At 27.4% G+C, this 27,973-nt stretch overlaps 1 protein-coding gene across 2 annotated transcripts; it reads left to right on the top strand.

The window, feature by feature from the left end:
* Positions 1-616: 616 nt before the first annotated feature.
* Positions 617-27,973, top strand: LOC129608350 (sodium-coupled monocarboxylate transporter 1). Of its 2 annotated transcripts, none has more exons than XM_055519825.1 (10): positions 617-1,128; positions 24,254-24,413; positions 25,508-25,573; positions 25,715-25,834; positions 25,939-26,093; positions 26,185-26,325; positions 26,388-26,496; positions 26,562-26,822; positions 26,888-27,222; positions 27,285-27,973. In XM_055519825.1, exons 1-10 carry the CDS (start codon positions 896-898, stop codon positions 27,604-27,606), a joined length of 1,902 nt encoding a protein of 633 aa, XP_055375800.1. In that variant the 5' UTR covers positions 617-895; the 3' UTR covers positions 27,607-27,973. The 2 variants fall into 2 exon arrangements, with proteins under 2 accessions (XP_055375800.1, XP_055375801.1); XM_055519826.1 differs by lacking the exon at positions 617-1,128 and adding an exon at positions 4,181-4,200 and having other exon boundaries at positions 27,285-27,972.

The following is a 27,973-nucleotide window of genomic DNA, read 5'->3' as shown; positions in this document are numbered from 1 at the left end:
TGCAATGATTTTAATAATTTAAATTTATAAAAATTATTTTATGGTATTCCCATTTTTATGTAATAAAAATATGCATAAATATATATCTACTATAAATATCTGAGATCTGATAGTATAACAGTATAATTTAAGCTCATATTATAATATATGAGCTCTGCTTATAATATGTACTTGTGTATAAGCTTACAAGTATAATGCAATACTCAATATATTAATATATGTATGTATTTAATATTTATAGAGAGAGATCTACATAAATGTTTATACATTATTAAATTGAAAGATTGAAATAAAAAGTTAGAACTGTGTATAGTATTATTCATACACACTATTGCATACATATGTGATGTGTATGATACAATTACCTTATTTTAAATCAAATGCTAGATGGAGAAGTTCTTTTGATATAAATATCGCACTTTTATAATGACGATTTGTTTTTTTTTTTTTTTGTTCATTTTTCAAGTATATTTAAGTTTAAATACATCTGGTATTTCGCAGATTTATTAGAATATATTATTATTAAACCTTTTCTTTTTTTTAGAGCGCATTTATATATTTAGTAACATTTAGATTACGGTTGTCTTTTAGATAAGTAGACTCGTTGAGTTCGTGTATACATATACAATAAATCGGAGGAAATTCTTTAAGAAAAATTAATACAAAAAATTTAAAATTCCAAGATCATTGTTTTTTTTCTATTTCATTCTGTGTCTTTCATTTTAATTAAAATTTTAAATTTTATAAGAAAAATTAAAAGTATAATAAGCTTTTTACTTAATTTATGTTTTCTATACATACATATATGTACATAACGGTTAATTAATAGTGTAATTAAAAATATAATTAATAAATACAAAAAAAAATAAGAATAGTGATAATTCAAAAGCTAAAAATGACTTCTCAAGAAATTAATGTCAAAGATGTACTAAAATCATTAAGAAAATTTGGTATAGAAGATTATTGTGTTTTTGTTTTAATGTTATTTAGTTGTGTTGTAATTGGCATTTATTTTGCAATTAAATTAAAAATATCAAAATCAAAAGCAACAAAAGATGCTGAAGATAATTATTTAGTTGGTGGAAGAAGTATGCAAATAATTCCAATAACAATGTCATTGGTAGCAAGGTAAATATCCAATAAATTAAAAATTATTAATATTAAATTAAAAACAAATGAAATGCATTTAGGAATAACACAAATAATGCATTTCGCGAACAAAATCAAATTATCATTTTGATCTAATTAATTGAAATTAATTAAACTATAATTATCATTAATAATAGCTTGAATTTAAATAATTGGTATTCAGAATGAAGTAGATTGGTTCACAAAAATTATACTTGAATAATGATTAATTGTGTTTGGTCTAAAATCATTATTATATATTATGTTGTATATGCTCTGCAAGTATTCTGTTCTGATGCAGAGGAAAAGACGCTTTTTGGGAGGATATCTGTCCGACGAATTGAACGAGTTCTCGGGGGCGCCTGTGGGTGATCTGCTAAATTTTTTCAAGGGACTTTAATAGATGGGAATTCTATTAAGTGGCAGAGTGCAGGATGCCATCTCCCCTCTCTGATTAACTAACTATAACTAACTAATTATGTATGTTGCTTACATGTTCAAATACAAAAATGTTTTAAAAAATTGTATAAAATTTACTAATCTAAAATAAAAATTCATTATATATGCTCGGATTAATTTATTCATCCATAATGTTCTTGAGTCTTATTTAAGATTTGATAAGTTCATTATAAATTGATTTATTTGTATTTCAAACACGTTTTCGCTAAGTTTTATCAATTTCTGTTAATTGACATTCATTGTTTATATTTGATTCTTACTCGATTTTAGTTGTTTGACATTGCATTGTTGTAGGGTATACATATGAAATTTTTAAATAAAAAGAGAATTGAATGAGGGACTGTAAAAAGAGTAAATCGAGGTAGAAAGAGAGTTGAGCTGAGGTTGAGAAATTTTCATACCTAGTCTATAATATTGCAGATGTAATTGAGTGCTGTCCTAGTGTTGTATACACCTAAAAGGAACACAATGAACATAGGATGATACTCATTCAGAACACATTTACATATTATGTACTTATTTAGTTTTTTATATTTTAAAGGTACATAATTTATACTATAAAGTAGGTCTATCAATTATATTGTTTTATTTTTTATGTTTTTTTTAATTTATGTTTTCTATCTAATTCATGGGCATACCTACAGAGAGCATTAATATAACAGTTTTCATATTATGTAGCTATATAAATTATTATTATTATTAATGATTTTTTTTTTGTTATTTTATATTAATTTTATATTTATTTATAAATAAATTAAATACATCCTGTGATTATATAAAATATTTAACTGAAGAAAATGTTTCCATTGGCAACTTGCCTGATGTACGTATAGGTTCTATGTGACAGATATAAAAATTTGATAATATGGTATTCAGCAGATAAATTGATTAATAAATTTTAAGAAAATAAGTGTTCCAAGCATTCTGGTTGTTCTACACATTGTATGGACAAGGAAAATTGTAAAAACTTTTATCAACTATTTTATCTTAATGGAAATTTCTTCATACAACTGCAGAACAGATGGATGACGTAATCAAAGGAACGAGTTAAAGGCAGAAAAATTCATTAAAAAAATTTTTCTCCTCGAACTGGACTCCAACCAGTGACCTACCGCTTTCTAGGCGGACGCTCTACTAACTGAGCTACAGAGGCATGAAGAAATTGCCGACGAAATGTTCTCTACATTGCTTTATACTGTAATTCACATGATTACTAAGTATTTGTTTTGTTTACATTGATTGCTACATACAATCTACTATTGAAACACACAATAACAAGAACAAATATTTATCAACTATCTTTTATACTGGTGCGTTTTAAAGTGTTATATGAATTTGGAGTGTTATGTGAGAGTCACCTTTAAATGGAACGCCAACATTATTTCACCATAAATTGAATATTTTCTTCTGATTTTATAATTTTGTTATATACGTATACTGCAAGATCAAGTTACATTTACGTTACGTTTTTATTATTGTTTGACTTTTCGAATTATATTTTAAAATATTCTTTTAATTTTTGACTCAATTTTAATCCATTTAAAAATCACTATACAAACTTAACTTATAAGTTTATAAACAAGCGTGCATGTAAAGTTTGGATTTAGATTTGCTTCAAGAAGCATAAGGTAAATTCTTAAATATGAATTATATTGTTTTATTTTGTTATTATTGTTATATTGTATTGTATTGAATATATACAGCATTACAATAATAATATTTAAGCTTTTGAAATTTGTTATAACAATAGTATAACATAATTTATTATATTGAACTTATTAGAGTGGAGGAACATAATTATGTATTATAAGATTGATTGTATTATAAGCTGTATGTAAGAAGAATATATGCTATTTCATGTGCTGTATTATATTTAAGTTTTCCGGTTCCGGTAAGATTTATGTTATTTTTTTGTTATACGCATAAGATATGTAACATTTTTAATTGGTAAGATAAGGTGATTTTAAATTATAATTTTAATTTTTTATAAAGTGAAAGTTTACCATTCTATTATGAAAAAAGATTAGCAGAGCAAGTTGAAATATTTACTTATGGTCAAAACAGAACAAGAGTGATTTTTCACGGCGAAATATAAAATTCATATGTAATACACTAAATACACATATAAAAATGAGACTGCACTGAACGAAGCGAAATTACTGGCGTGATTAAATCGATGGTGGTAAAATAGTCTTAAATTCTATTAGACCAGTGTATTTTTTTGACATTTTCATTGGTTTCCATTTGTGTGTGTCATTATACGTAAAATACTGAGCAACTGATATGCTGTTACGCTGTTCTTCTCTCTGTTAATAACTGAACGAATGAACCGTATTCATTCTCTGTTTTGATTAAGCCACTCATTACTTTTTGTAATTTTCAATGTAATTTAGTATATGATAAACGTCATAATGAATATGACATTTTTCTAATGTCATAATAACAAAGTTGTGACATTTCGATAATATCATAATAAACAGGTACTAGTTAGAATTAGAGTGATAATAATAATTGTTATTCATAAAACAAAACTTTACCAAAAATTGTTTGTGTAATAATTTTTTGTTTATTTTTTAGCATATGTACATAGCGGCACATCAAAACGAGAATGGTGTAAGTAGTTATTTTTGGTATGTAAATTAACTATAAATACAGTTAATATACTTCGTTTTTATTACGATTAATACACCTGATTAAATATAGAATCTATTTTAAGAATAAAAAAGAAAAAAAAATTCTCGAACTATAATTAGGAATTTTATTAATTTCAATAACAGAAAATTTTTTGTTAAACATTTACAAATTAAATTTTTTTATTTCTTTAGTTTCTCGGGTAAAAAATATTAAAATTATTGAACACGTTTTTGAACTTAGCGTTTTTGAACTTAACCTTAAAAAAAATTGACACTTAAACACGTGCGTTAAAAATGAGGAAATTTAGTTTAGTTTTTTTTATTTTTTGTTGCAAAATTGTTAGTCTGTAGGCTTCCAATTTGCATAATTAAAATTTTATAAGGTACTCGTAATTTCGTAAATTAATCTTTTGAAGAGAAAACAATATTTTTAACTTTTTAAATGAAAATAAATTTTTCCACTAGAAATTGAATATGTTTTGTGTTATGTAATTTTGTTAATAATTGAATTTGGCGTTCTTTGTTAAATTTATTGTTTTATTCTTGCGAATAACTTGGTATTGCTTTTAAAAGGTGATATAAAATTTTGTATAACTAATACATTCGAAAATTTTGTAATAATTAAATAAATCTCCCTTTTTTTTTGTTTTTTTTTAAACTTTGTATATGAAATAGTTCATGATTTAAGAATTAATTTTTATTCCTTAATTTTAAATATGCATCTATTCACTGAAAACTAATTTAAAATCGAATAATCAAAATAATCGAACAGATTTTTTTCGTGTTTCTCAACACTATGCATATAATATGTGTACAGTGTTGTAATACAACAAATATTAATATTAAAACTTTTTTATGAAAATTATCACGTTTTAGAATTTTTAAGAACGTGTCTCGATTGACGATTGATGAAACCTATCAATTATGAAATTTATTAAAAATTTTTATTTAAAAATTTTATGTAATATGCAATATTAATAAACTGTGATGTGTTTTAATTTATATTCTTGATCGATTGGAGATTTTCTAACATTTTGGAAAGTCCTTAAATTTCTAATTATAGCATTTATATGTATATACAGAAAACATTTATAATAAAAATTATACTAAAAAAATTGATTTCAATGAACAATGTAAGAAAAATTTTATCGTATTTTTTTCGTTTTATCGTATTTGGGTTTTTTTTTTTGCTTTTATGTTTTGCATTTGATTGTTCAAAGAAATTACGATTATAGTGAAATTTATTAAATTTAATATCATTAATTTAATTAATATAGTACAAAAATATTTATACTACAAGCTGTATTTTCCAAAAAGCTTTTTATCGTAAATCATTTAATTTAACTTAAAAAGAAATTTTATATAGTACGGGAATTTTTTTTTCAAAATTTCTTTTGAAATTGTAAACTTTGAGTTTAAAGTTTTATTAAAGTTCAACTAAACTTGTTTTGACCCTTCCATTTGACCGGTTTCATCAGTACCAAGAATTAAATCAATTGTTAGAACATAGTCTTGAAAAGAATGCGTATGTGGTTAGTCTACTGATGATTTTCAACTAGTTGAAAGATGAGACCTTAGTTTGCTAATTAAATGAAATTATTTTCAAAAGATTTTTTCAAATATCTCCAAAAATATTTTTGCTACTATTATCATCTATAGATGGATTCTGTGAGTACCTGGTAAACACGAAACATACTTAGAGTCGTTCTATTTTTTTATGTTCTTTCACTAGACAATTATCATTAAAATAATTTAATTCAATTAAATTAGTAAATAAGATCAATTAAATTAAAATAGTAAATTTAAACCTACTTTGGGTTTGGAGGTTATTCTCGATTTGGATATTCTCGGTGAGTGAGCAGATGAAGGCGGTGGCTTCGAGGAGTGTACCTTGAGGCTACAAGCGATAGGTATACTGAAAAAGACGAAATATACACAGAGTAGAATTCCGGGAGAGTATGGAATGCGGCTTAAGGACATTAGGTCTGACTTTGTGGTACCATATACTGTACTGACTACGGGGTTGTGGTTCCACAAAGGGGAGATTGGAGTGCGGAAGGGCTATGCATGCATGGGTGATTGTCCATCTACACGGATGGTTCTAGGACTGCGGGTGGTACGGGAGCGGAGGTCTTCTAGGAGGAGTTGGGGATAGAGCTATGGATTAGACTGCCTGATGGCTGTGGGGTTTTCCAGGCAGAGATTTTGGCGGTGCTTAGGGCGGCGGAATGGGCCGCACCTATATAATTGACCGGCTAGGGGATGCGAGCTGGCATTTTTTGTGGATAGTAGGGTGGCAATTGGGCCTTCGCATCCTACTCGGTTGGATCGACTTTGGTTGGTCGATGCAGAGTGGTACTTAAGGTACTTTGCGATATGCGCATGTTGACTGTGTGCTGGGTTCCCGGTCACAGTGGGGTATGGGGTAATGAAATGGCAGATCGTCCTGCGAGGGCTGGGGCGGATCGTCCGGAGTGTCCCTCGCGCGGACTTTGGGATGAGCTAGGGAGGTTGGCTGGTTCGGATTGGAGGTTTGAGGCGTCGGATCGTGTGGGGATTGTGAGGTGCTGGTTTTCGGGGTTGCCGATGGGCCTTTCTGTTGGTCTAGTGTACGAGAATCGGGTGGGGCCCTTTCCCTTACCACTGCTAGATTAAAATAGTCGTGCATAGTTATGGTGAATATAATTTGAATATTAACATAATAATAATAAAAGTAATTGTAATTAAACGTTCTTGTTAAATATTTACAAAACCCAATTCATACTTGAAAAAACATCATTATTAACACTTAAATAACGTTTTATAATTGAAATACAATTTACTAAATGCAATTAAATAAAATTTAACTCTTTTATCAACTATGATTATTAACTAAAATTTTGTTTTCACTTTTTTCAAGTTTTTTTTTTGTTTTATTACAATAATCGTTAATGAAATAGTTAACAATTTTTGCTAAACTGGTTGAAAGTTTACAAAAAATTTTTTTTTAATTTTTTTTTTTAGTTCAGAAAATTTCATTTCTTAAATTAAAATTAACAAAAAAAAAATCATAATAATCATGAGAATAAAAATAAAAGAGCAAAAATATAAGTGATTTTTTTTTTCACCTTTAAATTAATTTAAAAAATTTTTTTCCAATCGCAGTTATAAGACGATTGTTAAAGTGTAAAGTTCAGAAAATTCTTAAAACAAAAAAATATAGAAAAAAAGTCAAATAATAGATTTTTTTTTTTTACATTTTAATTAATTAATAATATTTACTTTTTAATTTAATAATTATTAATTAAAAATTTAACAATTTTACATTTTAATTTTTATATTTAATTTAAAGTGTAAGATATTACAAGTGAGAAATAATGAATGATATTAGAAATGAAACTAATAATAATGATCAATATGATCATAATGAAATTGATAGTAATAATAATTTAATTATGAATTTAACTACAATTATTAATGTTGAAAATCTATTAGAATCATTACATACAAAATTTATATGGGTTGATTGGAGTGTATTTATATTAATGTTAATTATTTGCATATTTATTGGAATATATTTTGCAATTAAATTAAAAATTGAAAAATCAAATAAAATAAAAGATGATGAAGATAATTATTTAATTGGTGGTAGAAATATGCAATTAATACCAATTTCAATATCATTATTAGCAAGGTGAGTTAATTAACATTATTTAAACTTTTAAGTTTTAAATATTATTATTGAAAAGTATTGAAGGGGCTCCCATAATCATAATTGAATAATTATGAAATTTTGTATGAGGTATTAATATTAAGATTTTTATAACACTTCGTAATTCTCATTATTATTAAAAAAAATTTAATAATAAGAAAATTTTTTATTTTTAGAGTAATTGAATATTTGGTTTTGGTATTTTGAATTTCAAGGATATACTTAAAAATATTTGTATAATAATAAAATTATAGTCATTTTATAAGAAAGTTAAAAAGTTGAATAGTAAAAAATTTACAGAAAACATTTTTGGAGAAAAAATATTTAAAAATAAATGTTGGTTTGTTACCATAATCGCATACCATAATATTGAATTGTTAAAAAATTCCACAAAAAAAAATAATTGAATTTTACAAGCATTTTTCAGATTGACGTAATTAGAAAGCAAAAATTGGTGCTGCCATTTTTGAAAAAAATTACAATTTAATTTTCGTTAACAAACCTAAGATTTAACTATAGTCAAGTTCTAGATTATTACGTAAAAATTTGTTGATACAATCTCTTAGAAATTCTTAGAATACTTCAATTTATATAAGCAGTCAAAATTCAGTCAGTGTAATTTTCTTCGTTCCAAAGTTATAGATAAAGAGTAATCACAATTTCTAAATTAGATATATTAGTTTTTTCTAAATTTGTAATTTATTTGCTATTAAAATCAAACCAACAACAGTAAAGCATTTATGACAGATATATAGATAACAGCGCCATTTATGTCAATTTTAATTTTAATATTTAAATTATCTTGTTAATTTTATTAGCAATAAAATTATTAGCAAAACATACATACAATATATTATAAATCTATATAATTTTTTATAATTCATTGTAAAAACTTAAAATTAGCATAATTAAGTAGTTATTAAAGTTAAAAATAAAATATGCAAAATATAAATATTGTTATACATATTGAAAATAGAAAAAAAATATACAAATAGAAATTGGTATAGAAATCTAAATTTATTCAGCAAAATTTACTTTTATATTTAGAACTGATAATTTGCAATAGGACAAAAAATTAATTATTATAAAAATTCCCCACAATTTTAAACAAGAATAAAATTCCGAAGAATTTTTTTTCTTCTTTTGCTTTTTGGGGCAAAAATTTTTAAATTTTAAAAAATTTATTGAGTCGCAATTATATTGCCCAAATTTATTTAAAAAAGTTTATAAATTATAAAAAGTTTTCCGAGCTTTATAATTTTTTTTTGTTTAAAATTTCGAGGATTTTATTTCGGGTTTTTTGTTTAAATTGAATAGCTTTAGCGTTTCAATATATTATAAAGTGTTTGTATACAAACTTTTTTTTGCTTTGAAATTTTTAAAACGCTACTAAGAATTTTTAAAAATCTCTTTTGTATGGAATCCCACTAAAGGTTAAAATTTTTGCATAATTACTAAAATACATTGCAAAAATATTGTATATATAGTTACCACGGATATCACAGATCTTCAAATAGTGGGAGCATAGGGCCGGCAACCCTTATTTCCTTATGTACTATTCTCCGCCATGCATTTTTGGGGCGCCCAACACTTCTTCTCCCTTGTGGTTCAACTTCAGTGACTGTCTAGGTGTCGTTTAAAGTGGTCCTCTTAGGGTATGACGAATCCAACCCTATTTTCTACGCTTAATTGCAATTTTTCATGGCCAGTTAGTGCCCACACTATATTTTGCAGATGGCTCTTAAACATCTGTTTGCGAAAACCTGCAGCTTGTTGATGGTATATATGTGGGCCAGTCATGTCTCTGAGCCGTATGGCAGCACAGACTTCACAGTCTACCAATTGCAATTCTAGGTATCTTCAACCTGTTTTTTATGTCTTCCTTAGCGCCTATCGCTGTGGATATGATGTTGATAAGGTAGTTTAATTGCTTCACATCTTCTACTAGCATAGCATTGACGTTGAACGGGAGTGAGTTTGTTGAATTTATGCGGAACGACTTGATTTTATTTGTATTGATTGTGAGCCATACTTTTGCTGCTTGTGTTGAGTGTCTGGTCTGCACATTCCAGATCTTCCAGACGGCTTATTAGGGTCCGTTGTATAACTTTTGGGGTGGATGTAACGTTGCGCATTACCTCGTCATGAACCAAGTTGAATAGTAGGGGAGATATGGGTATCCTTCATTCACAGCAATTATTCTTTGTAGCGGCTCGCTCAGTTCATTATTATGTAGAACCCTGATTTCTGAGTAAAATAACTCAAAATAATATGGACATACAAAAAGTATACTTATATATTTACATTTTAAAAGAATTCTTGGAACTAATAAAATTTTAAATAAAATTTAAAGAGAAGAACAAATTTCTTATAAAAGACAATTTAAGTAAGCATTGAAATGAAGGCTTGTTTCATAAAAACGAAAAAAAAAATTAATTAGAACACGTGGTTATTTTATTTGTGTATTCTACTTAACCAAAAGGTAAGCAAAACAAATTCTTGGTTAAAGAATTTAATTAAATTTGAACAAAAAATATTTTTTTATAACACATCCTTTAGTTTATATGTATATGTAAATATTTTTGTCTTAATATGATAATTGTTATAATCGCCTGAAAATATGCAAAAGAAAGAAGTATTGTTAAGCTTTTTAATAACAATTTTAGGAGAGAATTTTATTTTGTCCATATCATTTAAATTTGCCGGTTTATCTGAAAGAACTTTTACTGTGCGAATATAAGGCAGTCTTTCGCTCAAGATTAAAATGATTGGGGTTTGGCTTCGCAGCTTGTTGTGGCTGTAGTGCTTGTTGTGGAAAATTTCTTCCTCCGGCTAAAATAGACTTTAAATTAATAAATTATATCTTTAAGATTCAAAAAATGTACTTTTTAAATTCTCAACGAATCCTCATATTCATAACATTTGTACATTTTTTTCATTTTTGGTAATTTTGGTGAGAATGCTTCTAATATCAATATCCTATTAAAATTAACTTTGCTCACAAAACTTGTTTTTAGTTTTTACTTTATATTTTAAATTTGAACAGTAAAAGTAAATACGAATATTTAAAATTTAGAACCAGTTTCGTTTTTTTTTTTTTCTGAAAAGATATATTTCATTTTATTATTAGACATTTTGTCTTTTCTCACCTTATCTAATTAGCAATTAATGAAGCGGTATTTTTCCATTCGTTTTTACATTATTTACTTTAAGTCGTATTAATTTATTTGCGTTCAATATCATTGTTACGAGTATGTATAATAAGTTAACCTTAAAGCAGAAATTGATATGAGACGAAATTAATATTAAAGAAACATAAATAGGTACATGTATATTATGTAAGTGCCTTATAAAAAATATTGGAGAACATGCAATAAGCAAATCCATTTCAAATAAACGTTTGTTAAACTACATGTTTGTGATAAGGTCAAAAATTTATTAAATTGAGTAGGAATTTAAACATAGAATTTAGTATGAAATTATGGGAATCCACTTCCTATTTGGAAAATTTTAAAATTTCCATATTCAAACACGTATAAGAAAAACTTTTAAGTTAATTGAAAAATTTTTATTAAAATTACACTTGTACTCGTAATAAATAATAATGTCCTATTTTCAGTTCAAAATTTTTAAACTTTATTTTAATAATCAAAAGATTACAGTATAACAGTTATGTAAATTGTACATTACATGATTATACTATTCACAATAAATGATCAGTATTTTCTAAACTGAAAAAATGGTACACTACAAATTTTTGCAATTATTCTTTGTATATCTCCCACTAAATCTCTATTTGCAATAACGAGAACTAATATGAGTTATACGACAACTAATAAAAATTAAATTTTGATGTATATATCATTAAGTTGTACAAAATATTTAAAATATACATCAAAATTTAGCTTATGAGCTGTTATACATATATAAAAATAAAATAGTTCTACACTGTTATACACCTCAAATATGGTTTATAACAGTTTTGATTTACATACCATTCATTTTAAAGATCATTGTCAAAGCCTTAAACATAAATTAAAATTAAAAATTTTTTTTATTAATTATACAATTTATTATTCCATTTCAAGTTTTTAATTCAACTACAAAAGCAATATTAAATTTTAATATGCATTTGTACCATAGAATTGACTATTTCCTATTGCTATAATGAATATTTTTTTTTCGTATCAAATTTTAATATTTTATTACCAACATGAAATTGAATTCCGTTCCGCTCTAAAGGAAAACTTATTGATTTAATAATAATTGAATAATCTACTTGTTTTAAAGCTTTAAATGTTCATAAATTTATTTCAATTATATTTTGTAAGTATTTTGAATTTACATAATAATTTTTTTTTTATCTATGATTCATGAAAAATTAATGAATTAGAAAAAATGTTAAAATGAATTAATGACGTACTAATTATAACAGTTTAATTGATTGCCACCTGTTGTTTGTTATAATAACAAAGTTTTATACTCGTACAATAATTATAATTTGTGGGGTACGCCAAAATTTTTTTATTTTTATACAAAATATAAATATAGTTAGTAATTGTGTATTATAAAATTGCAATTTCGTTTTTAATATATAAATGTACAAAATTAATTTATTGAATTTGTTACTCAGTATATTATGTGTATGCATGTATATTATGTTTCTAATTGTTATTTATTGTTTCTGTTGAAGTTAGACAATCCGCTGAAGATTTTCCTCTCACATCTTTTCTGGCCGCAAATTAATTTTCAGCAAACTTCAAATCAGATTTTTTTAAAGTAAAATGGCGACAATTAATTTTTTGTAGAAGCTTGAAATAGTAATCAGCTAGTTTTATTTTGGTTACATTTGCCAAAAGTATTAAATTTTGGCGTTAAGTCTGGACGTCATCAGATAATAATGTAAACTGTTATCAGATTTCTCATATGTAAAGAGTACCTTAGATTAAATCGCAGATGTATTTGACACCGATATGCTTTACCTAAATAGATGAAACGAGCTTTTTTGGGTTGTCAAAAATTCTGTATATTACCTATAAATGAGTAACTGTATAAAACGGCAAAATAATGAAAAATGTTTCCTATTTCACTTGATGAACTCTTCAAATTGAATTTCTAATTCATAAATGTTGTTTTCTTTTACTCTCATCTCATGGTTACTTTGATCAACTTTTTATATTTGTTTTTTTTTTTCTTCTAAACATAATAAACAGGTTATAAAAAAAAATCCGTTAAAATGAGAACGAGCCTTATAAATTTAAAATTTTATTATAAACAAAGCTTTGCTTATAATTAGAAATACTATACTAGTGTATAAAGGCGATAAATAGACATAAAAACAAATTATCATTATTTTATACACCCATATAAATTAATGCTTTTAAAACGTCATCATTGACGATTTTAGTAGGAATAAAAAAAAAACGAAAAGCAATAACAGCAAAACTTTTAGATTTTTTTTGCAATTTTTTTAATTTTTAATTTATGCCTAGCAAGACATTTTTTTTCTGTTTTTTGCAATGAATTATTTGTAAAAACAAATTTTTTTATATATTTGACATATTCTATGGTTTTTTTTGTGTTATGGCTGTCAGATTTTTTAGCAGCATATGTACGTATTTTGTTTTGCTAACATTGAACTTGAAAATTTTTAATGTTAAACTTTTAGTCTTTGTTTTTTTTTTTTTTGAATTTTATTTACATTTTTGTTTAAATTAACATACACGTCACACTATAGTTAAAATATGACAATTTTTCACGGTTAGAACAGTGTATATTATATTGGTTATGTTTGTATAGATATATGCGCTTTTTATGTCTTTTGTGGTGGGTTGATTTATTTTGACACAATCATTCTTTTCATTTGTTTTGGGTTTGTTTTGTAATTAAAAACCATGTGGAATCGCAGTGAATTATGGAAAACGAATATCTATCATTCAAAATCCAAGAAAATTGAAAGTTTATATTTTGCAACGACAAAAATAAAATGAAGGAATCAATGACATCTCGCGATAATTAAGAAAATATGGTGTGGTGCACTTTCCCACAAAATAATAAAGGTAAAAAACAAAATAATTTTATCGTTCTGTTTTCTGCAATACTAGGAAAAATTTAGTATAGTTTAAAAATAAAAACAGTGTGACCGTTTGTTTAAAATGAGAAAATAGTAGTATATTAATGAAAGATAATATTACCTATATGTTAGTGTTGTGATTTCATAAAAGTAGTGGAAAATTGTAATGGTTTTAAGAAGTTTTGCGACAAATTCTTAACACAAATTCATAAATTATATAAAAACGCAGAAATTGGTTCATATAACTTCATTTAGTCAATAAATATAAGAACAGAAACCTCAGCTTTGCTTTGAGATAAATTTGTTACTTTAAAAATGGGGAACAAAACTTTTAATTAAGAAAGTAAAGGTATTAATAACTTTCCTCTTATTAAATTGTTGCTATAACGGTAACACCACACATTTTATACTATTTTCAGAGGCTCGTTTTCATTTAATAATTTTCAATTCATTTGTTTTATTACTACAGTTTTTTGTGTTGCTACTTGTTTTTTTAATTCTGCAAATTAAATGATTTCTTTGGTTATAAATCTATTATACGATACTAAAGTACTAGTCATAATCATATACGAAAATCGTAAAATATGTCGGGAATCAAAATTCACAAGCAGAAATAACATTAAACATATATATTTGTACATTTATGTAGATATATGTATATGTATTATGTATGTTTATATTGTATGTAGTAATAATGAAATTAGCAAAAGTATTGTAATAAATGTTTTAAGTTTAGTTTGTACTTTTTTGTACTGGTATCATTCATATATATATATATGTGTGTTTACGACTATTGTGTGTGTGTATGTGCGTAAATTTACATATTTATGATATTTTATTATTTGCATTTCATTATACATTTTTACAAAAGTAATTACATAATATAATTATACTAAATTTTTATGTCATTAAAAGTTGTAAAAAATTTAATAGAAAAAAAAAGACAGATTTGTATTGTTTTTTGTTTTTGTATTTATCATCAGTCATAAAAGTATTTTACAACTAAAAGAGACAAAGGAACAAGAAATAAATGAATTCAGTGGGATAAAGGGAAAAATCAAATTTAAAAATTTTAAAATAATTTTTAATTCACCCAACCCGATCCGTGAAGAAGGAAAAGACTCACCCTCAACCGATCCTTGGTACTTGGATAGTTTGTTTGATTCTTCTTCACTCCTAGGAGAAGCATGATATCATAGACAGTCATACCACAGTTTCATTCCGTTATAGAGTTTTATTAGCCAGCCGTAGTTTTTTCTTCAAATTAAATATTTAAGGTTATTATAATATTTATTATATATTTTTTCGGTTTCTTTTAAATGGAATATATGAAAATTACTGGTTACTATATTTATAAGTATTAAGTTATAATATTGAATATAATTTTTATAGCGACCTGGCCGAGATTTATAGTGACCTAACCGGTCCTTTAACCGAGACCCTTCGCTCAAAGAACCGGTACAATAACCACTGCACCAATGGCCTGATGGTTTGTTTGAAGTTAATTTTAAATAATTTGTTTAGGGTTCTTTCTCGTAGTTCTACTTTAAAATTCGATCCGATTTGTTAAATTCCAGATATTTTATTAATACTCAAAAATATTTGCGCTCAAAGTTGATTTGGATAGTTTTTTCTTTATACCATCGAAATATAAAAAATCTAGGAAAAAAAAATTGTTCAAAGGCATAAGGAAAAAATTTTTCTATTGAATTAGTTTTTTTTTTCAAGTTGAATTTAACTGGGTGTAAAATATTAATTTAATTGTTCTAACTTTTATTTTCATTATAATTTAATTTTTTGGTTAGGAATCATGGTTATTATGGATGTTAGTTGTGTATTTCCCCAAAGGTAGAGAAGTTACGACTTCCACCTTGTATATGCTTTGATTTTTAGTTTAAAATTAAAAAGAAAGCATTCTTGTGGCTTGTATGCTTTCTATTTGTCGGTCTACCTGTCTGTCTGTTAGTCTGCCTGTCAGTCTGTCTGTGAAGGTCAGTATCTCAAGTTTGGCGAATTGATTTTGATGAAATTTTGTATATGAGCTCACTTTGAGAATGAGACGGTTTGATCAACTTTTGGGAAATGTCAGCTAAACTACACAAAACAATTTGCCGTCGGTTATGTGCTAATCACATCAGATTTTTTTCTTTTTGAATTATTCCAACTGTAGAAACATTCAATTGATTCTACATTTTTTTTGTCACCTCACCATTATTTAAAAATTTAAAGGCTAATCTCTATTATTCTATTTTTTTTATTTTTTTTTTGTGTATAATTGAATTATTTTATAAAAAAAAAATAATAAATTATTAAAATTGATGATTTTAGTGTTTTTTAATTGTTTAAATTTTTAATACAATGTTATTTAGCTAATTGATGGTTTTATATTAAAAATATTTTGTAAAATTTTAATTTTAAATTGATTTAAGTTTTTTTTTAATAATTAAATTTAAAATGGTTATAGAAAATTATATTCAATCAAATTCAATTAAAATAAATTTTGTTTAAAATGCTAAATAATTTATTAGGTGTTTTTTTTTGTGCTTTTCATGATTTGGGTTTTAATATAGATTGACTGTTGGATTGTGTGTACAATGTCGATTTATAATGAATATCTTTTGTTATTATTGGCGCTCTTAGTAAAAATTTGATATAGAATGATTTATTAAAGAGCAAAATATTGTAAGGATTTTGACGTTGTATTTTAAAGATGAATTTCACGTTGGTACTGTTGTAAGAGTGAGAAATCTACGTGTGAGAGAACAACTTCTCTTTTTTAAAGAGCCTGTGAGGCGTGGAATAATGTTTACTTATCAACTTGTTGACAATATTATTAAAATGCGAATGGAATTCGCGTATATTATACATATTTGTGAACATTTAAGACTCTAAATTTTTTTATTTCTTCAACATTTTTTTAAATACAATTTGAAGTATTAAGCATTTTAATTAATTTTCTTTCTAAATTTTTATATTTAGTTCCCTATTCTAATTATGCGTACCTTAAATTTTTATTATATACATAGTAATTATTTTCATATCTTTTTCCGAAATTTCTTAAAAATTATTTTCTAACTATTTTAAAAGCCCCTTTTGTACCTTTTTAAAATTTTACTCTTAGAACATTCTTTGTCACAATTTTAAGATACTTAAATGCGAAAATTTTCAAAGAACAGATTTCATCATTCATTTAAAATCCCTACTACGATAAATTATTCAGGTGTCTACAATGAATTACAAAGGTCTTTTATATAGACATTTTCTATTGGCAATCGCTAATGCTCTTTTAACAAAATATCTACCCATAATTAGGTATACCAGAATAAGATATGCATGTAGGTATAAGACGAATGTACGTGTACGCAGATTTTTTTTTTGATAAAATAAAAACATTTTTCCAACTGTAAATTTTCTATACACGTACCTATGTAACATACAAAATTTTTGACAAGATTTTTGTACACTTCTATAGTCTTACATGATTTCGAAAACTTTTTCATATTTCATAATGTCTAGCTTAAAAAAGACAATGAAAACAACATTCGAAAAGCAAAAAAAAAATGATAACATAAAAAGGGTATTCGGCATATATATATATATATATTTGTATATGTACATAAAGAGTCCCTTTGGAATTATACTCGTAAAACCCAAAAATGTCTTAATAGTTTTGAAGTTCGAATTAAGGCAAAATAATCGAAAGACACAAGAAAACAATATAGAGAATATTTTATTTAATTTTTCTTATTTTATTCTAAAAGGGATTTTTTATGTAAACCTATAGGCATATGTGAGTATCTATATATAATTACATGTAAAACCAAAAGAAACACAAAAAAAAACTTACTTTATCAGTACATTTTGTTTTAACGTGACATTAATGTGTGGTATGTATATTTGCAAATGATGTACATATATGTAACATGGTATTACAGTTTCAAGAGTATGCTACTTGAGGTTTTTGGTGATTGTTTTCACTAAATACTACTCCTCAATGGTCTATCTAAAGGCTGTTTAGACAAAACAGAGAGCGAAGTTTACCGTCTCGCCCGGAGCTTTGCGATTTCGGCGAAATGGTGACTTTGTCGCGGCTCGCAATGGTGCCTTGATGTAGTGCAAATGTAAACGGAGTTGAAAATCAGAAGAGCCCCCTTGAGGAACGTTGGGAGAAGAGCCAAAAAGCATGGATTTCTATGGCAAAAAGAAAGAGAGCACTGTTATATATATAACTTGCATAAACCCTTCAAAGTTGCTTGAATTGTTCTTTTTTTTTGGGTATGTATGCCATTTTGTTTGTGAATAAGATAAAAGCATTTCTCAAGATGCGAGGTTATGTAGAACGAAAAAATAAAAATTTAACAAAATATTCTGTTATTTTGAAGTCGTTCTTTATATGCCTTTTATAGATCAATGTTTTTCTTATATAAATAGAAACGAAGTTGTATTCAAAATTTTCTTTAAGTCCTCCAGTATGTCTTAATCTCTTAAATTATGAAGTTAGGTTAGGTTGCACGGCCCCCCGAAGGGTACACCTAGGCCATTAAGGCCCGTTGTGATGCCGCTGGATCCCCCCTCTCTCCCTCACTAGAACCAGCCCGAGTCCTCCTTTCGGAGAGATATTAGATCCCTTGTGCGACGCAAGTCTAGCTTTAGCCACAACTTCCTTTCCGCGTTACACGTAGTTCCATTCGCCCATCTAAGATTGGTACGTTTCACCGCTGCACTGCGTAGCAGCAGCATGTGAGTACTTAGAGGCATGCCCAGGCTCTCCTTTTCAAGTGGAATACCAAGGGTCGTTCCATGTCTCGCAAACTCATCCGCCTTGCAATTCCCTGAGATCCCACAGTGTCCGGGTACCCAAACCAAGTTTAACTCGAATTGCCTCGCCATCTCGTTAAGAGACGACCTACAATCAAGGATCGTTCTGGACGTAGAGGTTTCCGACTCCAGCGCCTTTATTACGGCCCGGCTGACCGTGAAGATGCTAACACTGCCCACGGACACCACATGCTCACCAAGCCAGCGCAGAGCCTCCCCAATTGCGACCACCTCTGCCTGAAAAACACTGCAGTGGTCAGGCAGGCGGAAGGAGAGCTCAACTCCCAATTGCTCGGAGTAAACACCCCCACCCATCTTTCCATCAAGTTTGGATCCATCCGTGTAGAAATGGACGGAGCCATCCCTGACCGCGTCCCGCCAGCTTTGCCTCGGCGGGACCGATGCTCCGAAATTCCTCACGAATGAGAGCACGAGAGGAACCAAATCAATTGACTCCACCCCGTGCCCCAGTCCGCAAGATTCGAAGCGCAGCCATCTGCCTGCCCAGTATATCTAATAGCAGCAGATGCAAGAGAATCTCAAGAGCCTGTGTAGAGGTGGAGTGCATAGCTCCACCAACACACACCATTGCCATCCTCTGAACCCTGCTGATTAACCTCAGGTTTAAGGAAGTACGGAGCGCCCGCCACCACATCAGAACTCCGTACATCAAAACCGGTCTCACCACCATAGCCAATAAACCATGTTTGGTTTCAGACCCCACCTCTTCCCGATGGCCTTTTTGCATGAGTAATGCGCAATAGTTGCTTTCTTTACTCTCTCCATGATGTTAAGTTTCCAGTTCAGCTTTGAATCCAGAACAAGCCCCAGGAATCTAGCCTCCCTGCTGAAGGATAGGCCCATTCCGCCAAGTTTCGGAGGGGCCACGCCCGGAATCTATATCTCCTACTGAAAATGACTAGCTCCGTCTTTTGAGGGTTAATAGATAGCCCACAGTCGGTCGCCCAGTTCGAAACTAGGCTAAGAGCCCTCTGTATCGGCCCATTTACCAGGTTCCAGAGAAGAGGAGAAAGCACACTCTCTTGGGGGGTGTCCCTTCCAACAGAGCGCCCAATGCATGACCCGCCAAAGTTGACCCTGATGGATCTGCCCGACAGCATATTCCGACCGCGACCTGACATTGTTGAAAGCACCTTCAATATCTAGGAAGACAGCCAGTGTGTATTCCTCGCAGTTAAGGGACCCTTCAATGTAGTGTATCAAGGAATGTAGGACCCTTTCCGTTGACCTACCCTTCCGATACGCATGTTGTGCCGGAGACACTTACCTCGGGTTAAGGTTGCTCCTTATGTATGCGACTGTCATACTTTTTCTAATATTTTTAGTAGAAACGATGTTAGACTAATTGTTCTAAAATCTTTTCCGTCCGGGCCCGCCGACTTGAAAGGCTGAAAGCTGCGGATAATTCAAATTCTTGCCTCGGTGACCACTTCCGAGGAACAAGATTCGCTGTCGTAGACATTTAAAGTAGATTCCGCCAAGGATTCCGGGATGTTTGAGGCAAGAGTTGTATCTATAGCCTCCTACCGATTTTTAGTAATAAAAGTGGGCTCTGAGGCTCTATTACATAATGTGAGATTAGTGCTTAAAATAAATTCTAAAAGTGACTCACCTCTCATGTTGGTGTCCGAGCTTCCCTAGATTACATGATGCGCATTGGCATCGCTCCCAATAATAAGGCCGGTTCGGAGAGGCTGAGCCTTCTCCACCATGTCCTTCAAATTATAGGGCGATAGCTCCCCCTGGAAGTCGAAGGGCAGGTATACTGATGCCGCCAGCTTCGAGACTGATTACAGTCAAGTCTTAATTGCTATGAATATTATAGGAATATAATTTTAAATAGTCATAAAATTCTATGCAAAGGTGCATCACTAATAGTGTGTTCAAAACGGATACCATCTGTACATAATATGTGTTTAAACATTGAGACATGTGTGTTATCTTTAAAAATATTTGAATTATTTATTAATATATATGTATATTATAAGTATTAATTATGTATATAATATAGAGAATATTATATACATAATTACATTATATACAAATTATATACATTTTACCATATAATTAAAATTAACAATACATATTTATAGTTGTAATATTATATGTAATTAGAGATAAGTGAAAGATTTTAATATATCATATTATATATGGTCCCAAATGTATTGGGTGTTTTTATATATACATACCTATATAAATTACATTTTCCTATATTTTCATATACATACATATATTATGTTCAAGTTAAAATACAAGAACGGAAACAATTTCAAGTATTACAGAGGATTTATTATCTATATTTGAAGATTGCTGAAATTTTTTCAAAAAACTATTCAAAAGGTAGAGTTCAAAATGCAAATACTTTTGCATTTATTTACAAAGTCAAAACATCATTAACAATAGTTGCCGAATTGAAACTAACGAGATTTTAAAACACGTTTTCAGAACATATGCTCTCTTTAACTCCATCATACTCTTTTATGTACTGTCTACATCGAGCTTCTATATAGCTCTTACGGATTGCTATAAGGACTGAAACAAAAGCTTGTACATATATTAAGTTCTCTTGCTTATTTTACTATATTCTATAAAAGAAAATCTCAAAAAGACTTTCCCTATTAGCATGCCCATGTTCAAAATACATACCAAAAACAATATTGTAATCTTTTCAGTATTTTTAATGATATTGTTATAAAACTTAATAGCAATATTATATACTTTAGTTTAAAGGATCATTAAAGAGTTTTCTTCTGTTTTTTGTATTTTATAATTTGGTGAAATTATATCCCATGCTATATGTCATTAGTTTAACTACCAAGGGATATAAAATATTAGAAAATATAGTTATACCTTTTGAGAGAATATTTAAATATTTATAAGTTTTATTAAGATTCTATATGTACATACATACGCTCTTATATAATCAAAATTTTCAATAATATTATGATGTGTTAAAATTTCGTGCCTTTCACCATTATAAGTGTATAGAGTAAAAGTGTTTCAGTAATTATAAGAATGTTGTTTAGAACGGAAATGGGACGATGTTAAGAAAATTTGTTAGAAAATTTTTAATGGAATTCTATATAATAAATTGAGATATTTAAAAAATTTTTGAATTTGTATAGTTGAAAATAACTTTTGAAAGAATTGGGAGGTTTGTGTGTTAGATAGAAATAAATTATTTCCCTCTTATTATTCATAGTTTTGAAAATTTTCTTAATTTTTTCACATATCCTTATTCTAATCTTAATCATTTTTCTGTTTTTCTTAAATTGAAAAACTAAACGAAAATTTCCTTAATTTTGATTTTGTTTTTAAAAATTTTCATTTTACTCATGTAATTTATGTGAGTTTTTTAAACTTATGTTTGAGCCAGGGGTTTCAAACCTTCTTTAATCATTTAATAATGAAAATCTTGTAGCGAAAATGATAGATAATTGATTAGTAGTTATTGTTGATTTTGAATTGCATAATTTTTGGCGTACATTGTAATTCAAGGAAATTTTCCTATAGAACGACTTTTGTGCGTAGTTTGTAAAGGTTTAATACTTTTTGACGATCGCATAATGAATTCCATTTTTTGTTACTAAAGCAAGTTGTTGGCTTGAGTGACGTTATTGTGAAAATAATGATGTTCTAAGAAAATACCTAATTCATTCAAAGATAAGCTTCGATTTTTGAAAATTCAATTTTGAGTATGATACTTGACTATGTTGACTATGTCCATATGATACTGAAATTATTCGCCAAACCATATAAATCATTATGCCGTCTACAGTTAATTAAATATATTTTATAAAATCTGCCTATATTTTGGTTAAATTTTTCGTTAGTATTTAAATATCCTCCTTTTATATAAGTTAGAATGTACTTACATATTTATAAGGAAATTAAAGATTTTAATTTCCCGTTCTTAAATTATTATTCAAGTTTATTAATAAAATAAAAACAAATTTTTTATATGCAGAATTTTACTGGAAAATATATGTATACGAGTATGTAATGGAAATAAATATGTTGTTTCCTTGACTAAATCATGTAAAACACGATTTGTATTACATGAAGAGAAAATTTTTTGTTATATTTACATGGAATTAAAGAAATCAGTAAACTGAATCTTACATAAATATAATTTTAATTTAGCAAAAAACAAAATGACTGTAAGGATTATGGTACAATGCAAGTATGAATAAGGATTACGTGAAATACAAGATATCGTACCTATATACTCGTACATATGTATGTATGTGTATGGAATCCGAAAGATGATTATTGATAATTAGAATGATAAGAATTTTATTGAGTTTGAAAAATTTTAATATTACATTTTATAAAGTAAAGAAGGAAATGGAAAATTACGATTTGAAATTAAAAAATGTTTAATTTTTAAATTTAAAATTTTTTATAATATCATTCAATGTTAAATGTCAAGTTAAAGAAAGTAACATCCTTACGAATATCTTAACACTTTTACTTATCTTCAACAGCTCGAATTTCTGAATAATTTTGGTTTCAAGGTACAAATGATGTTGGCGGTATCAAATTCTCTAAAGTGATTTGCGACAGTGCTTTGCACACACCATCGTTTAGGTTATATAAAATAGGTGAAATTTTAATTAAGAACTAGGGTATCAAATTTCAAAGGTTTGGGAGATACAAAAAATTTCTACTTGTCTGCAGAAAATTTCTACTTGTCTAAGTCTTTCGCTTTTATAGCTCCCTAAAATTTTGTAACAATAATCCTCTTGAAATAGTGAATTTAAAAATTAAACATAATCTTGTTTTATCATTTACGCACTTTTTTGGTTCGTTTTAGTATGTGTTTTTTTAAACACGGTAAGAAGTTTTTTTTTAAACGATATTTGTTTTTCCTTTTCCATATTCAGAAAAGATCCTTAGGGCTGTTTTATGGCATTATACTGTCATACGTTCCATTTTCATTCGTTATTTTGAGTTTGGACTCTGGTCATGTGAATAGCCTACCGTAGATGTCTAGATATAATCATTTAAAAATAATAAGTCTTTTTCGCAATATATATCGTCGCGGGTGTATGAAAGCCTGAATTATATTTGATGGTTCTGGTAGGTGCTATAGCTAATGTTTTCCTTATTTTATATGTTCTTATGACCACGCTACCGTAAATGTGTGATTCCGGAGTCATTTTTTTTCCGCGGTAAATGGTTGTCTATATTCTATAAGAAGGTTTACTGAGATAGCCTTATACTCTCTCCTCTCTAGAAAATTTACAGTGCCCCCGGTATAGTTTTTATATTATTTATATTCGCAAATGGAGTTTTGTCATTCTGTAATATTTAAAAAAAATTCAATAACTTTATTTAATAAAATAAAAATTTTAATAAAATTTTAAATTTCATAAAATTTATTTTAAAAATTATAAATAATAAACTAAAAAATAACTAAATATTCAGTTTTATTTCCGGTATAACACTACTTGGTACACCAACAGAAGTCTATTTATATGGAATTCAATATTTGTATATTGTATTGGCAGTTATTGCTATGGGATTTATTATGAGCTATGTGTATTTACCAGTATTTCATGATCTCAAATTAACATCAACATATCATGTAAGTATATACCTATAAAAAAAATATATATATACAAATTTTAAAAATACATACATACGAGTATTATGTGAAATCAAGTAAAATATTGACAGAATATCCTTGTTCATTTCATGTTCATGTATATACAACGTCCTTTTTAGTTACAAAACATCACAAAAAAAGATATTTCTCCTTATGTTTCCTACATACTTTTTGAAATATTTTCAAAAAATTAAAGAAAAAAGATATAATTAATTTTTTAGTTTTATTCTGTCTGTTCGTCCTTAATTCTGTCTCTATGGCAATTTCCGAAATTCCCAGTAAGTAAAAGTTTATAAAAGGAATATTTTGAAAATTTTTTGTCTACAAACCAACGACAATTTCCTAATTTTGTAAAAGTAAAAATGTCACAATTTATATCTTCTATATAATGAAAAATTAAAAGCAGGTATTCAAATTATCTTATATTTTGTACCAGTTTTCCGGAAATTTTTGACATCGTCAGTTTTTAACACACATTTTCTCTTTTTGCACTGAAATTCGGGAAATTTGAAATTTCAACAGTAATCTATAGATATTGATAGATATTTTACCTTACTTAAACTTTCTGTCTCACGTTTTCGCCCTCAATTGTTTTCTAATTGTTAATCCTTGGCTCCTCCCCCCTTATTTATTCGGCAATTCAATTTCTATAACGGTAAAAATGTGGTAGTAATCCCCTTTTTATGAGAAATAGTTCACTTAACTAAATAAGCTAGCAAAGTGGTAATAACTAATAACTTTCTTTGCAGCTACCTTAGCAGTTAAGGTTCTTTAATATTCCTCCTAAATATATGCAACAAAATATTGTAATAGAGAATTATTTTGTCAGAATATCGTTTTCATTATTTAAATCCAAAACAATATTAATACAAGTTGTAAATTTAACCTTATATTCGAAATGTGATATTTTATAGAGCACAGGTTTGAGTGATCGGATTTTTATGTTTTTAAAAGTATGTCCATGTTGGTTCACTTGTAATTGAATATACATTATGTATACTTAATACTATATTTATGTATTTAATTTGTAATAAATTTTTTTTTAATTTTTTATTAATTTTTTTGTTGTTCAGTACTTGGAAACACGTTTCGATAAGAGAATGAGACTTTTTGGTTCAGTATTATTTGCACTTGGATCGGTATGTTTAAAAAATTTCTTTATATATAAAAGTAACAAAAAAAAAATTGAATTGCAAACATATTGCTTTACCAATTTATTTCATTAAATAAAAATATTTTCTTTTTTTGAAATTTTCTTTTTCTAATACAAAATTTATTAGATGACTTGGTTACCAATTGTTATTTATGTACCAGCATTAGCATTTAATCAAGCAACTGGAATTAATGTACATTTAGTAACACCGATTGTATGTTTAGTTTGTATATTTTATACATGTGTGGTAAGTCTATGTAGAAAATTTTAAAAATTATATTTTTTTTTAAAGTGCGTCTGTGTTGTAGCTTTGTCTAAATAAAAATTTCTTTTAAAAAATTTCTAATATAGGGTGGTTTAAAAGCTGTCGTATGGACTGATGTTGTACAAACAGTTTTAATGTTTGGTGCAATGATAACAATTATTGTAAAAGGTACAATTGATGTTGGTGGTATTGGAACTGTATTTAGTCGAGCTTGGGATAGTGAAAGAATTGAACCACCAAAGTAATTTTAATTAAAAATAATTTTATTTGGATTAAAAAAAAATTGACTTTTGAATCAAAAATTTTTTGTTTTTTGCTTCTGAAATTTTCAGTTTTACATTTGATCTCAAAGAAAGGCATACGGTTTATTCATTATTGATCGGTGGTATACCACATTGGTTAAAAAGTCAAGCTGTAAGTCAAAATATGATTCAAAGATATTTATCATTACCAACATTACGGAAGGCTAGAATGTAAATTAATTTATTCTTAAATTGTGAAACGAGATTTTTTATATTTGTTTTTGTAATTGCAGAGCTCTGTGGCTGTTCGTTTTAGGTGTATTAAGTTTATTGGCAATATGTGGTTATAGTGGACTTCTGATTTATGCCAAATATCATGATTGTGATCCACTTACGACTCAAGTAATTACTATTAAATTCTTTTTAATTTTCATTTTGATTTAGTTTTTTTTTTTTTTTAAATTCAGTTGGCAAAAGCAAAAGATCAAGTTTTACCATTACTTGTTATGGAAACATTAGGAGATTATCCTGGTTTACCGGGTTTATTTGTTGCTGGTGTTTTTAGTGCTGCATTAAGTTCACTTTCAACCGGTTTAAATTCAATGTCAGCTGTTATATTAGAAGATTTTTTTAAACCATTCTATAATTATAAACCACTTACGAAATTACAGAGTGCTATTATAATGAGAGGATCAGTTGTTGTATTTGGTGTAATATGTGTTTCATTGGTAAGTTAATGTTTTGACTTATTAAATACATTTATAACTAAAAATATTTTCTTTTGATAAATTAGGTTTTCTTAGTTGAGAAACTTGGTACAGTACTTCAACTTTCTATTAGTTTGGGAGCTGTTTCAAATGGTCCATTACTTGGAATATTCACTTTGGGTTTAATGGTACCATGGGTTGAAGGTAAAGGTGCAATAATTGGTGGTACTACAAGTCTTGGTTTAATGGCATGGTTATGTGGTGCAGCACAACATGCTATTAAAATTGGTGAAATGAAATTTAAAACAAAACCATTATCAGAATCTGGATGTGAATACAGTTATATGTCAAAGTATGGTGCCGGAATGACTAGTTATAATTTAAATGCAACAGAAAATATTGAATTATTTGAAATGGATGAGTAAGTTTTTAATTTTTTTAAGTTTTATTTTCTATTTGATGAAAAATTTGATTTCGTTTTAGGGAAGAACCATTTAAAATATATCAAATTTCATATTTATATTATACATTTGTTGGAGCTTTTATAACAATTATTGTAGCTGTGATAGCATCATTAATTATTGGTCCAAATAAGCCCAGTGATATTGATCCTAATTTATTATCACCATTTGTTAGAAAATTATTATATAAAAAAGAGGATTTAGAAAAAAATCAAATGATTGAAAAAAGACTTGATCCAGTTGGTACTGAAGATAATCCAATTTTTAATAGTACAATAGATTTAAAACAATTAAATAGTATTTGTAATGATAAAAAAGAAATAGAATTTAATTCTAGATTATAAATTTTAGATAATAAGTTTTAGATTATAAGTATTAGATTAAAATTATAATGAATCACAAATTAAAAAAAAAATGAATTTTTTTGATTTTAAATTTTTAAGAATTTCAATAAATTAATTTAATGATCTAAGCCTGAATTCTTGATCTGAAAATTCTAATAGTTAAGCATAACAAAATTTTAAAATTTTTTAAATACTGTTAAGCTAGATGAGAAAGGTCTTTGTAAACGGAGCATTAGTTTTATAAAAAGTACCGTGAATTTTCTAAATTTGTTGAAATTTTTCACTTAACTTATTTTTTACATGATTCAAAATTTTGTTAAATTTTTTTCCAGAATCAAACTAGAAAAATATTTACTGAGTTTTCTAC

Source organism: Condylostylus longicornis, unplaced genomic scaffold (assembly GCF_029603195.1).
Source record: "Condylostylus longicornis isolate FDR11 unplaced genomic scaffold, ASM2960319v2 ptg000031l, whole genome shotgun sequence".
Classification (NCBI taxonomy): domain Eukaryota; kingdom Metazoa; phylum Arthropoda; class Insecta; order Diptera; family Dolichopodidae; genus Condylostylus; species Condylostylus longicornis.
Note: the sequence above shows the minus strand (reverse complement) of the source record. Positions and strands in the feature narration are given on the sequence as shown.